Here is a 14,859-nt window from a genome sequence, read left to right as displayed (position 1 = left end):
TGGTCAGCTCATTGAGTAGCCATTGTGGGTAACCCTTTCCCTAAACACTGCAACTAGCTTTTATGTTTTAGAAACAAACTGCTGTCAGATGTTAATCTCAGCACACGTATTAATTGACTCAATTATGTCCCTTTTAGTGTGCATAGAATAACAACTAGAAAAAATTTATGAAAGGATTACAATATGTTGGTTTAAGAAAAATATTACAGGAAATTGTATTCCCATCTTCCTTTACAATAAGGACATCTAAAAAAAATAATAGTGTCCATTTACCACATACTTAAACTTCAAAAAGATTGGTGGTGTTTTCTCTATCAGTAACAGATTGTTCAAATTGTATAGTGCTTCCTTCCCAGAGGAAAAAAAGTCATTCAAATATCTGATATAGGCCACACAATACTTAAACAAGGGATATGGAAATACGAGCCTTTTTTTCCCAGTGACAAACCACTAGGTTGGCAACTATAGGGGCCCAAGCAGCCCCCATGGTAACTCCTTTCTTCTGGCAAAAATATTCACTGAAACAAAATTCCCATGCAGAACTGTTTCCATAAACCGCATAATCAGATTTAATTTGATGCTTTGTAAATTGTCATGTAGAAGTAAAACTTGACCAGATCATTCTATCTCCATCTTGTGAGGGATAACTGAAAAAGTACAGTTTTGTACCTACCATAAATGTAGATGTCCGAACTGGATAGCATCTGCAGTCATAACAAATGGGTTGTCCTGTCGTCAGGCAGCCCTTCGGTCGGCCGGATTCCAAAGTCTGGGTCCGGCTTCGGCTGATGTCGCACTTCACCCGACGTCATCTCTGCTGGTCTTCGGGTATAAAGGCATCAGCCAACGCCATTTTCCTCAGTGTTTCTTGCCCCAGATGCCAATTGCCCTCTTGGAAAGCTAAATTTTGGATAAATGCCAATGTTTCCAAAATAGTAGAAGGCAAATACAAAAAATAAACATGTATGTACATATATACAAACAAATACACCATAAGAGACTCTCCCCCCAGCTAGCTATAAGGAGGGTAAATACCCTAGGAGTACCGCAGAGGGGAAGGAGGGAGGGTAATCCTGACTGCAGATGCTATCCAGTTCGGACATCTACATTTATGGTAGGTACAAAACTGTACTATGTCCTTCATGGATGCATCTGCAGTCATAACAAATGGGTAGAATACCATAGCCAAACTAGGGGAGGAGGAATAATAATTATGGTGTAGTCAGGATCCCTTGCAGTACAGCAGTGGCAAACCCTGCTCGGGATCTAGAATATAGAGGTAAATTATAATGCTTGGCAAATGTATGCACGGAGGTCCAAGTAGCCACCTCAATAATGTCCTTGGTTGCCACTCCTCTTAAGAAAGCTGTGGTAGTGGCTGTAGCCCTTGTAGAATGAGGTCTTATGTTCTGTGGAATTGGTTTTCCATGGTAGGAGTAACAGAATCTTATGCAATTTCCTATCCATTTGGAGATTGTCTGTTTGGAAATTGCTTTTCCTTCCCTTCCTGTTGCATAGGCTACAAAGAGCTGGTCAGTTTTTCTGTTACCTTTGGTTCTGTCCAGGTAGTAGCGTAACTGTCTATGTACATCCAAGGTATGCATTATTCTTTCACCTCTGTTTTGTGGATTGGGAAAGAAGGTAGGTAGGTGGATTGCCTGGTTTAAAGACACTCTGGATACCACCTTAGGCATAAATGTAGGATTAGTTCTCATGGACACCCTATCTTGATGGAAGATTAGGAAGGGTTGCACTGCCATTAAGGCCTGTAGTTCGAAACCCTCCTTGCTGAAGTAATAGCCAGTAGGAAAGCAGTTTTCCATGACAGGTGTTGTAGATCTGCTGTTGCTGCTGGTTCAAACGGAGGGAGTGTCAACTTTTCTAGTACAAAATTCAAGTCCCATGCTGGTAATGGTGGTTTCCTAGGAGGTTTTACATTCTTGATCCCTCTGAGGAACTGCCTGAGTAGAGGATGTGAAAAGACAGGAGGATCAAAGCTGTATTCTGCTGAAATAGCTGATGCATGTATCTTGATGGAGGAATAGGACAGGCCTGTATGTAGAAGCTCTGCCAAGTACTCCAGGATGTTAGCAATATCTATGTTTGACACATCTTTTCCTCTTTCAGTACTCCAAATGACGAACCTTTTCCATTTTCCTGCATAGTTCCTTCTTGTTGAAGGTCTGCGGGCTTCAAGGATAATGTCTTTAACCCTTTGTGAAAGGTCTGGGTTAGTTACTGCTATGTGATGTTCCAGGCAGTCAGTTGCAAGGTTTTAGGTTTGAATGTATGATGTTGTAGTTGTTCTGAGTTAACATCAGAGGCATCAGGGGTATTGACCACATTTTCTCCCGAGACATGCTCCTCAGCAATGGGTACCAGTGTTGTCTTGGCCAGTTCGGAGCTATCAGAATTATCCTTGGACGTTCCTCTTTGATTTTCAGTAGTACCTTGTGCATCAAGGGAAGAGGTGGAAATGCATATGCTGTCAGGCCTTTCCAGCTGAAGGATAGAGAGTCCACCTTCCATGCAAGTGGGTGGAATGTCCTTGTGCAGAATTTTTTGAGCTGGTGATTTTGTGGGGAAGTGAATAGATCTATTTGTGGCATTCCCCATTTCTTTGTGATGGCCTTGAAGATGTCCAGGTGTAGCATCCATTCGTGAGCATCCGAGGTGGTTCTGCTTAACATGTCTGCTAGGGTGTTCTCTTTTCCCGGTACAAATATTGCCTGTAACTGAATGTTGTAGCTGAGAGCCAGATTCCAAAGGTCCAAAGTCATTCTGCATAGGGGGTAAGAATGAGTGCCTCCCTGTTTGTTGATGTACCACATGACTGTGGTGTTGTCTGTCCTTATCATCAAATGGCCTTCTTTGAGGAATGGTCTGAATTTTAGGATTGCCAGTTTTACTGCCAGCATTTCTTTTTGGTTTATGTGCAGGTGCAGCTGGTACTGAGTCCACAGTCCTTGTACGCATTTGTCCAGCATGTGTGCCCCCCATCCTAGGTCTGAGGCATCCGTAGTGATGGTTTGGTTTGCTCGAAAGTTGTGGAAGGGTAAGCCTGGATTTGACTGGCATGCCCGAGCCCACCATAGAAACTCCTGTTTTAAGCATGGGATTAGTGGTATTTCTGTTTCTAAGCTGTGTCTGTGTTGAGACCATAAATTCTTTAGGTACCACTGTAACTTTCTCATATGCAGTCTGGCATGTGGGACCAAGATTATGCATGATGCCATGAAGCCCAAGGCCTGCAGAACTTTTCTTGCTGTTAGTTTGTTCTGCTTTGTTAATGCCAAGAAGTAAAGAGGGAGCTTTTTGTTTTTCTGCAGTTAGGAATGCCATCTGTTTTACTGTGTCCAATTCCGCGCCCAAGAAAGTTCTTGTCTGGGATGGTATCAGCCTTGACTTTTGTAAATTGACTGTGTATCCCAGGGCTTGTAGCAAGTAAATGACCCTTTGTAAATCTGTTGTCAGCTTGCTTTTGTTGTCCGCTTGTAACAGGCAGTCGTCCAGGTATGGATAAATTTGGATTCCCTGTACTCTGCAGTGAGCGATTACTGATGCCAGGCATTTTGTGAATACTCTGGGCACAGTAGATAAGCCAAAGGGCAATGCTGAGAATTGATAATGCTCTGATCCTGCAAGAAATCTGAGGTATCTTCTGCAATTTGGTCGAATGGGGACGTGCAGGTATGCCTCCTTGAGATCTAGAGTTACCAGCCAACACTCCTTGCCCAGCATGGGAAGAAGTTGCTGTAGGGTCAGCATTTTGAATTTTGGGACAATGATGTATGTGTTTAAGATGGACAGGTCGAGAATAGGTCTCCAGTTTTTCTCTTTTCTTGGTACTAGGAAGAGTCTGGAGTAGAATCCTTTGCCCTGTTCTGTTATTGGTACCCTTTCCACAGCTCTCATCTTCATTAATTCCGCTATCTGGTGCAGGGCTTCTATTTTTTGATTTGGGGGCAGGTTTGGCATTCCTCTTTTTACTGGTAAAGTGTGGAAGTGGAACCGTAGCCTTGGTCTATGGTTTGCAAAATCCACTTGTCTTTTGTAATATAGTGCCAATTTTTCGAGAATAAGGCTAACTTTCCGCCTAATGGTGCTGCTATTTGCTCCCTGGTAGGCGGAGTCAGTGCCAAGTCACTGTGATTGTCCTGTTGCAGTGGCAGTGGTTGTGTCTGTGCCTCGGTTATTGCCTTGCCACTGTCGTCCTCTGTAGGCACCTCCTCTGGATTGATTTCTGCCCCTAGAGCGTCTGTTTCTGCCCCTTTGTGATCTTGTGGAGTCAGGAAAGGACCAATTTTTGGCAGGCCAGTTCCTGCTAAACCTTGGGGGCTGAACCTGTAGGAAATCTTTAACTGTTTGTACAGATTTTGCCTTCTCTTCCATTTACTTCATTACCTGCTGGGCAGGTTCCCCAAATAGACTGGCCTTATCCATAGGAGCATCCAATAGCTTAGCTTTAACATGATCCGGCAAAACCTGTTCTTTCAACCATGCATGCCTTCTTATCACTGTGCCAGTCATGGCTGATCTAAATGAAGCCTCCAGTGCATCATAGCCACATTTTAAAGAACGGTTACTAACCTGTTGGATGTTATTCACCATTTCTAATACATATTTCTTATCTAAAGATTCATCAGAGGACAGCTTTTTAATTAACTGATCAAGCATAAACTCTTGGTATTGGATCATGTGAAACTGACAGTTTAAAGCTCTAGCTGAGAGAGTAGCAGAGGTGTAGACTTTTTTTCCCCCATCTCTCTAAGGACCTGGATTCCCTTCCAGAGGGAATAGGGTTTTTTGCTGTGGTCGAGGCTACTGCCTTAGGCCCCTGGGATATAGTTTGGGGGTCTGCAAGTGGGGCCTTGTATAGGTGGTGATGAGTGTCTGGCACCCTGTAAAATCTATCTGGTTTGGCAGGGGCTGGAGGTAAAGAATCAGGTGCAGTGCAGACATCATTAAATGCATCGTCCACAACAGACAGGACAGGAGGTATAGCTAAGGGCCTATGTTGTGGTAAGTGCAGAAAAGTCCTAAGCCTTTTCTTGAATCTGAGAAATCTTGTCCCTGCCATTGGAATTGTTCTCTCATGGCATGTAAGGTTTCCCCAAAGGAGAATTCCTCTGGTGGAGAGGCAGCTGGAATGGATTCTTCAGCATCTGAATCTTCATAATTGGAAAAAGGAGCCTCTGGCTGGTCTGTAATGTCTGAGTCATCCGCAGAATCATCAGAGGACACAGGCTCGGGGGGCTCGGCTCTAGGTCTCTTTTCTGGGGGCTGAGAGGCCCTGTCTGGGTGAGATTGGGATCCCCTAATTAAGGATATTAAATTTTCTGCCAGAGTAAGCATTTGTGAACTAGAAGTGGGCCTGAGTGAGGGTGGTTTAACAGGCACTGATTTAGCTGATTTGGCTGCTTTAGCTCTGGCAAAGGCCTTAATAGACATGGCTGCAGGAGGCCTAGCAGCACCACGTGCTGGGGTAGAGATATCCAAAGGGATGGTGTCTGATAGATCCGTAGGAACCACAGTTGTAGGCAAAATTTCTGAGGCTGATTCAGGTAAGGTAGCAGGAGCCTCAGTAGTAGTCATGGATTCGGCTGAAGATTGACCAGTTTTCTCGGTTTTGGCCGAAACCGAGACACTCGCGGCTTGCTTAACCGTGGTTTCGGCTGAAACCGCGGACCGCGAGTGTCGGTCTTTTTCTTTGCGTTTTTTAACAATTTGGTAGTCGGAGGATCCGACGGCATAATGTACACAAAATCTGAGCCGAAAAACTGTTCAGCAAACTCCGACCGACGCCTAAGCGTTCGTCGGTTGAAGGAAGCACAGGCCGAACAGGCTGCTACGTCGTGGTCTGGGCCTAAGCAAGGCAAACAGTAAGAGTGGAAATCTTTATGAGGTATTTGTTTCCCACAAGTTAAACAGTTATTGACTTTTTCTGACATCGGCTGAGGCAAGAAAGAGTCCCCAACGGGGTACTTAGCTTTTTGAAGTCTTCGAAGTAGTATTCGGTAGTAGTAATCTCCGGATCTGACCGACCGGCACTTGCGAACAGCTTCTGCTTCGGGCGCCACGCGGCAAGAAAGACTGAGGAAAATGGCGTCGGCTGATGCCTTTATACCCGAAGACCAGCAGAGATGACGTCGGGTGAAGTGCGACATCAGCCGAAGCCGGACCCAGACTTTGGAATCCGGCCGACCGAAGGGCTGCCTGACGACAGGACAACCCATTTGTTATGACTGCAGATGCATCCATGAAGGACATCAAGTTTATTACAGCCATAGTAATGAAGAAAGAATGTTGACTTAATGTTGTGCTTCTCATGTGATGTGTAACATATTCCAAGAATTCTCAAAACATATAAAGAATCCTTCAAGCTTCCTTTTAACTTCCAGTCAATATACTTTGTAATAGTTTTGGTATTACAACCCCAGGCTGAAACTATAGGATGCAGATTTAGGTTGGCAATGTCTGAGTGAACATTTGGAATTCCAGATATTGTTGGAATAATAGGAAATTCAAAATATTCATATAAGAACAAACCAGTGTCCACGCTCCACAATAAATCCTGTAACATTGCATCTGTTTTGCAATATGCAACCATAATCTCATTGCTGGAGATCAAATCGTAGGTATTATCATCTAATACCATTTACATTTTCCCAGAATAATCTAGTGCATCCATACAAATCTCCCCCCTTATCTTGTTTCATAAATCTAACCATTTTGTTTGCTTGGATATCTTTAAGAAGTGTGGTCTCAGCAATGTTAAGATTATAAAACTTTTGAGATCTATTTGTGTGGGACAATTGTGTTCTAAAATATTTTTCTCATAGTTTTAATGAGTGATACAAAAGGGTGAAGTGGGGGATTGTCAGTGCTTTTTCTTTTACCATCAGACACAGTATTACTGCCCTGATCCAGAATTGCGAGATATGTTCAAATTCAACCCTCTAGTATACATTTTGTGCTCCATAAGGATTGAAGTTAAATCAGAACACCCTGCTGGAATGAAGTTGAAACTCTTGATAAACAAACGATGACACAGAATAAATTTCCAAGAAACTATAATTGAAAATCTTAAAATTCTGATTAACAGAAACAGTGCCTGTTCCATTGTCAATCTGTTCAATTAATAATTCTTCCTACAATCTTCTGATTCTGTTGTCACTGGAAACCTTTGTTTCCTTATGTTGATTCTTGGACCAGAGGAATTGGTCTCTGACGTTCCACTAACATGTCCTCTTGTGGGGGACATCTATTTGCAATCCTCTCCAAGTGCCTCAAAGAAGGAGTGTTTAAAGGGGCTTCGTGGTAGACATTGTAATGTCCTCCCTGCTGGTATTAAAATCACATAGCACCATATCAAATGTATCTTTCTTTGCATGTGTAGGTATACATTTCTATAAGGATAACTTTTGCCATCACACACTAACTTCTTTTCCTTCTTGTCTCAAATATAAACCATTTTTTGTCAACCGTGGAAACTAAGTTCTTGTATTTGTTACTATATGTAGAAAATAACATTTCTTTAGTAATAGACTTGTTTAACACGGAAATTTCACTACAAGGTTTCAAAAAGCATTTGTAGTTGTAAATCATTAAAATTCTCATGTACTCTAATCCAGTCTTGTCAAATAATGCCACCAGGTTTCTTTCTCTGTCCCATTTAGATACTTCCAGATAGGCAGATCCTTAGGGATATGTTGGGGGACGTGGTGGCACCCATTACTAAGGTGGGCAGTGGGGCTGTTCCTCTCTACAATATTTTAGTAATGAGTGCTAACCCTAAGCCTAATGCTGATATTCTCTCAACCTTAACCCTACACCTTACCTTAATTAAAACCTTCCATAACACTGCCACTACACAAGACACAATGACACACAAACAAAACACTACATTTATCCCCTTACCTGACCCTTACCCTAACTCTAATATACACACACACTTGACTCGCATATAAACACAATACTTATCCCCTACCCTAATCCTAACTAACACATCCACAAATGCTTTAACCCCCTCCAAACCCACTCACCTGTCTCAGCAATACACACTGTCAACATTTGGACCATTCAGCTATGCATACCATTGACATTAAACACCACTCCCTGCTTTTGTCAACCAAATGGATGTTTGACAAAACAGACAGACACACACACACACACACACACACACACACACACACACACACACACACACACACACACACACACACACACACAACAGAAGCATCAGGCAATTAACTCTGCATAAAGTTTGATTAAAAAAAACAAAAACAAGAATGGGCGAGTCTAAGTCCTTACAGAATGTAATCATGGTTATGTAAATGTTTTACCACATCCATAACTCTATCAATAAAATATCTTTATTACACTACCATAGTTTCACTAAGCTGTCAAAACTGTTGTCCAACCATAACAGTTCAAAGTAAAAAAGAATGATTAGAGTGAAGTTTTACTATTGGCAAGCAACAAACTTTTGTTATGTGTGCTATAATCTGCAGTACAAAATTCCAAAGCTTCACTAGAAACTACAAGAGTTGCAGCTCCAGTTAGATAACTGTAGTTGGGGTATAACCCTATCACAGAGCATCCCTTGCCAGCACATACATATTTCATCTCATAAACTGCAAAGCAAAATATTTCAGCTCCAGGCTAGATAGAAAAAGTACTCCAATGCCAAATATTGCTTTTAAGAATTATCTTATGATATTGTAATTTATTTGTGCATTGCTATAAAGTGTAATGCAAATGCCAGAGCTACACTCAGAACTCTAACCTCCTCAGTACGTCTCCACCTTCAGTTGGGTAAGTATAGTCTAGGTATTTCTGAATGATTACTATCACATAACACTGCTGTGTTGTTAAATAATACATGCATAACAACGTACCCAACACTCTAGTCACTTAGTCAGGCACACTGATGTTCCACTCACTAGACTAAACAAGGAGAAAGTTACTGTCAGCTGCCTGTCAGGTGCCAGGATCCGCCACATAACGCATGCACTCAGGTCACTCCACAATAAGTACAAATATGACACTGTCATTGTCCATGTTGGTGTGAATGACCTGAGACGTACCTCCCTGGACTACATGAAAAGAGACATGGAGGAGCTCTCCGATCTTGTACCCCAAGCAGGTATGACCCTAACCCTGAGTAGCATCCTGCCATCACCCAGAATGATATCACAGTACAAGGACAAAATGATTGACTTCAACAATTGGCTAAGCTTCTGGTGTTATTCTAAAGGGATCCAGTATTTGTCTGCCTGGGATGACATGATTTACAGTCCACGATGCTTTGCCAGAGATGGCCTGCACCTGTCGCCCTTAGGATTCCGGATACTGGCTAAGACTCTTGCAACCCCTATAGTGCCTTTTTTAGGCAAGGTTCAAATGACAAATTCACCACCGTAACAGGTACAAGCAAGCAAAATCAGAGGGTAATGCTACTCAATGCTAGAAGTCTAAACCTCAAAATGCACTCACTCGAGGCACTCCTTAAAATGGAGAACATTGACATCTGTGCAGTGACAGAGACCTGGTTCAAAGCTCCAGAGAGCACCCTTGCATTGCCAGGCTTCAATTCATACCACACCTTTCGGCCACCTAACCCAGAAAGAAGCACTAAAGGCGAGGCGTGTCCATATTCATTAAGGATATCCACACCTCCAGGCTAGTTGCACAGCATAATGCATCCGAGATTATCCAAGTGCAACTAACTCTGGGCAGGACCGCAATCCAAATTGTAGCTTGCTACAGACCCCCCACCATGCCCCAGGATTCACACTCCTCATTTCTTGATACACTGGAAAGTATTAGGGTACAACCCAACACCCTAATAATGGGTGATTTCAACTACCCCACCATTAACTGGGAAAACTACTCATGTACCAACTCTTTTGCTCAACGTTTTCTAGAATTCATAAATTCCAACGCCTTAGATCAACTTATTCACACCCCCACCAGGGGCAGCAATATCTTAGACCTGGTCATTACCAACATGGGAAACCGGTGTTCCACACCAGAGGTCAATTCCTCGTTGGTCAGATCCGACCACAAGCTAATCAGCCTAGACATCCACAACCCACCCCCAGCCTCAATTAGGGAAACCATCGTAAAAAACTTCTCAAAAGCCAACTTCACACTTCTTAAGACAGAAGTGGCAAACTTCATGTCACCCATGCAGACGGACAGTAGAGGTATGACTGCTGAATCCTACACAAATGCACTTTATAAGCACTTACACGAGTGTATGGATCATGCTATCCCTAATAGAACCAAGATGTTATCCTCTAAAAAAAGGAAGTCAATCTGGTGGACCTCTGCCATAAACAAACTCTACAACAGAAGAAAGAAACTGTTGCAAAAAAGAGTAAAATCCCATGACTGGAGGAACTCCCTGGTCAACCTCAGTAAGAAGCTGAGATCCCTCATAAAATACTCCAAAGCTAGTTACGAAAACAAAATTGCCACTGACTCTAAAGACAACCACAAAGCATTCTATAGCTATGTCAAGAATCTAAATGGGAACACTCAGATCTGCTCTGAGTTACAGCATAATGGCACTAAATATACAGAACCAACTGATATTGCCATCATCCTAGCAGATAGGTTCAGTGCTAACTTTACCCCCCTCTCACCCCCTAGAGGGCCCATCTCTATACCTGAAGAATGCAAAGTTCATATAATCATGGCTGCACAGGTAAAAAACACACTCTCCAAAGACAAGAACACAGCATCCATGGGACCTGACAATATCCCAGGCTGCATTCTACACGAACTACAGAATGAACTGGCACCCTACCTAAGTACCATGTTCAATCATAGCCTCACCACAGGCTTTGTACCCACTGAATGGCGCACCGCGACAGTTATCCCACTCCACAAAGGGGGAGCCACGACGGACCCCGGGAACTACCGCCCCATTAGCCTGATGAGCCTGGTCTGCAGGCCATGGAACGTATCATCATGGAACTCATAAACAAAAACATTGGTAATCTCCAAACTCTGGACCCTACACAGTTTGGATTTGTAAAAGGCAGATCATATCTCCTAAACCTGATTGACTTCTTTGAAGCAATCACCAAAGCCATAGATCACGGTAAAATGGTTCACACAGCTTATCTAGATCTCGCCAAGGCTTTCAACACCATCCCCCACTCTGGAATTATAGATAAACTCACTAAACTAGGTATAAATCCCTATGTCACAAGATGGGTTACCAACTGGCTCACGGACAGAACCCACACTGTGAAAGTAGCGGATTCCAAATCCGACATCAGACCAGTGACAAGTGGAGTACCACAGGGTTCAGTCCTGGGTCCTCTCCTGTTTGGTATCTACTTCTCTGAAGTGCAGGCCAACACAGAAGGTCTTTGGCTAACAAAGTCTGCAGATGACTGCAAACTAGGAGCCATAATCGAAACTCCTAACGATGTGGACAAACTACAAAAGGGCCTCAATGAGACAGACACCTGGTGTCAAAGCCATGCCCTGAAGCTCAATGCCAAAAAGTATACTGTCATCCCCTTTGGTAAAAACTCTGTACCCATGAACTACCACATAGCTGGTAGTCTACTTAATGCTGAAAATGTGATAAGAGACCTTGGGACACAGGTGGACAATAGTCTATCCTTTGATAATCACATCGCCACAGGGGTCAGGAAATCCTTCTACGTGGCTCATCTCATCACAAAAGGATTCTCATCCAGAAAAAAAGAGGTCATTGTTCCTCTCTACTCATCACTCATTGGACCCATTATAGAGTACAATGCCCCTTTTGGTATGTACCTCACAAGACATCTACAACAACTGGAAAGACCACAGAAATACCTCACAAAGAGGATTACTGGCCTCAGACATATGCCCTATGCAGACCGTCTCAAAAAACTACAGCTTTACTCCATCGCATATCGCCTACTCAGGGGCGATCTCTGCCTAACATACAAAGCTATGTCAAACCCAGAGCTGTTGGACATGCTCCACTTAAAGAAATCCCAATCCCTCTGAGCTACATGCTCTAGGGACCTTAACCTTGTCACCACAATAAACAGAACATGCTGAAGGGATAGATTTCTGTCCCCGAGACTTCCCATACTCTGGAACAGACTACCTATCTATGTCAAACAGAGTTCCTCATTAGCACTCTTCAAGAAAAATCTTGATGATTGGATGGGAAATGGGAAATTCACCCCGGGGATCACTTCTGTGGCTCTGCTCGACAGGGGCACAGGAAAATAATTTTCTTGGGTGGCGAAAGCCAGGGTACATTTTTTGGCTAGGCTTGTATGGGCCCTAGGGCCGATAGCCTAGTACCTACCTATGAACCTATGCCATCTGATAAAATGCAAAGGAGAATGTCACAGTTACACAAGTACTGCATTACCAAATGCTGCTTTTTGGAATTAGTTTAAATCTCAACCCACCCACCCACAAATACTACATTACTAAATGCTGCTTTCTTGAATTAGTTTAAATCCCAACATCCCCCCCTCCACATATATGCACAAGAATATCCTTCTGATCTGTACCTTCCTGCTAGGGCAGAAACATCCCCCTGTGAAGAATGTGAAATCTTATTAACCACTTGCTTGTGCTCTTTTGTGGTTGTACTTGGATATGTGTTGGAAATGTAATTAATCCTGTCTGAGGAAGAGTCTGCTGAAGACAAGGCCAATATTCACCTCCCGCTGACTTGATGGATAAGACAGTGCAGCTGTCCATCCTCTAGCTTACATTATGTGCAACATTACAATACCAGCATCCAGCTTCTGCTGCTTGTCCTTTAAGTTTGGACATGACTCCATGGCATAGGGTGCCGGATCCTTCCCCATCCAATCACTGCCCTTATAACCTGCATCTGTTTACAAACTCTGTTCACTGAAGGAACAGACTGGCTGTCTCTCCACATTAACAGACTAGACATAGTTATCAGCATTTTCATTTTTGCTCAGCTGTTTTGACTGCTGCTGCTGAATTGCAAGCTTCATACTACATGGTCTGTGCATGATTATCTGAAGTACTTCCCTAGCACATATATATATATATATATATATATATATATATATATATATATATATAATCATCTGTTTTTAGGCAATAAGTATTTTCCATAGAAGCAGTGCTGTATCCTGAATGATAAAATTTAGTACCTGCTATCTTTATGTTCATATTGCTGTCCAGTAATAGATTTTCTGCCTTGAGGTCACGATGTACAATTTTACGACTGTGACAGTACTCCACAGCTGACAGAATCTGCCAGAACTTACGCCTGGCTTCAGGTTCACTCAAACGGCCATGGTTTGCTAGGTAGTCTGCAAAGACAAGATTAAAAGCAGATCAGCAACCAGGTGATATATAAATGTTGTTGGTAAAGCAGAACAGCTGAGTCTTTTTTATAAGGGCCAAATAAGCCAGGCAAATATAAAACACAGAAGTATTTAAAAAGGAAGCACTTTTTGCTTTTATTTTTTTCAAAAATGACATTGGACAGGAGGCTTTATATCACATAAATGCACTGTTTTAAACTTTGAAAAAAATGGCTTTTTGATGTTATTTTTTTTTTTCTTGTTGTAAACAAGGTATGTTTTGAAAAATCTCATATACATGCTGCATATGATTACAGCATGCAGTGCAACCATCCATTTACTGAAATCCAGCCATGGCCAGGTGAAGAACAATGCGTTACACATTAGGTAGGAGTATATGTAATACAGTGCTCTGAGATTTAACCTTAGTGATAAATAACTACCTTTTCTTCTCTCTTTATCTTGAATTTATTTTTTGCCTCCCACCATACAAGCCACCTTTCTAAGTGTAACCAGCAACTTCATCTCTCTCTCTCTCTCTCTCTCTCTGCAATTGGTTGTGAACCATCTTCCTTTTATTTCTGCATTGTAGTGGGTATGTTATATTGCTGATGTCAATAACAGTGCAATAAGAAAGCATGTTGTGATAATGATGAACCCTAGAGATACAAAAGGAGAAAATAAGGATGACTTCATTCACAGAGCCAGTGCTGCCCGTCTTCTACAAGACGCTACTGTTGCACATTTGGCGAGTGGTGGCTGTGCTCACAGATCCATGCCTCTAAACAATTTTGCACAAAAATTCTGTAAAATACCAAAAATAATGTCAGTACAAAGACCCAAACTCAGGGACAATTTTAAAAAGACTCTAATTCATTTTAAAAAGTTAATAGAACAGCATGTTTTGTATGAAAATCCATTTTCTGAACAATAAGAAATATGAAACTCCAGCCTCTGGCATTATTGATCAACTGTAACCCTCAGAGATTTAGCACAAAATCAAAAATTTTATGAGGGACCGGGCAATAATATGTGGCAAATCAGGCATGTTCTTCAAAATCAGGGACATTTGAGAGCTGATATATGTAAAGTTCCTCTCATACCCCCCAAACTTTGAGAAATTGCCATACTGACATCTAAAGACTATTAACAGAAAAAAACACAAGAATATAGCCAATGACGTAATTTCAGAGGACATGGGAACGAACGTTTATTTTCTTGTTCCTAGTGTTAGATCATGTGTTGCCTCTTCATTTGATCTGCAGGAATGGATTCAGCAGCTGGCCTGCTTCCCTTTAATATTCATCTCTCTGCCAGTTTCTGTAGGTTACACTAGCAATAGCAGCACATAATATACAGTACTCTTATGCTGGTATTGCTGTTTTATACCTGATTCATATGATATGGTTTATGTCCTTGCTCTGGTACTAGCAAGCATTACAGAAAAGCCTGCCTCATACACCTCCTTCTCTGTCCTTTTTCCTCCTTTCTTGTTAACTTCATGGCTTGCCTGATTTCTTCTTATTTCAAACAGTTAAGG

General features: G+C 42.2%; 1 protein-coding gene across 1 annotated transcript in view; it reads right to left on the bottom strand.

Moving 5' to 3' along the window:
* The window catches only part of SIK2 (salt inducible kinase 2), an 811,735-nt gene that overhangs the window by 339,914 nt on the left and 456,962 nt on the right, over nucleotides 1–14,859 (bottom strand). The window contains exon 4 of the mRNA XM_044080995.1: nucleotides 13,164–13,325. Within this exon, the coding sequence (XP_043936930.1) occupies nucleotides 13,164–13,325 (162 nt within the window). The remainder of the gene's footprint in view (nucleotides 1–13,163; nucleotides 13,326–14,859) is intronic.

Source organism: Protopterus annectens, chromosome 8.part0 (genome assembly GCF_019279795.1).
Source record: "Protopterus annectens isolate FY-2018-M chromosome 8.part0, PAN1.0, whole genome shotgun sequence".
Taxonomy (NCBI): Eukaryota; Metazoa; Chordata; order Ceratodontiformes; family Protopteridae; genus Protopterus; species Protopterus annectens.
The sequence above is the reverse complement of the archived record's forward strand: the minus strand, read 5'-3'. Positions and strand labels throughout refer to the sequence as shown.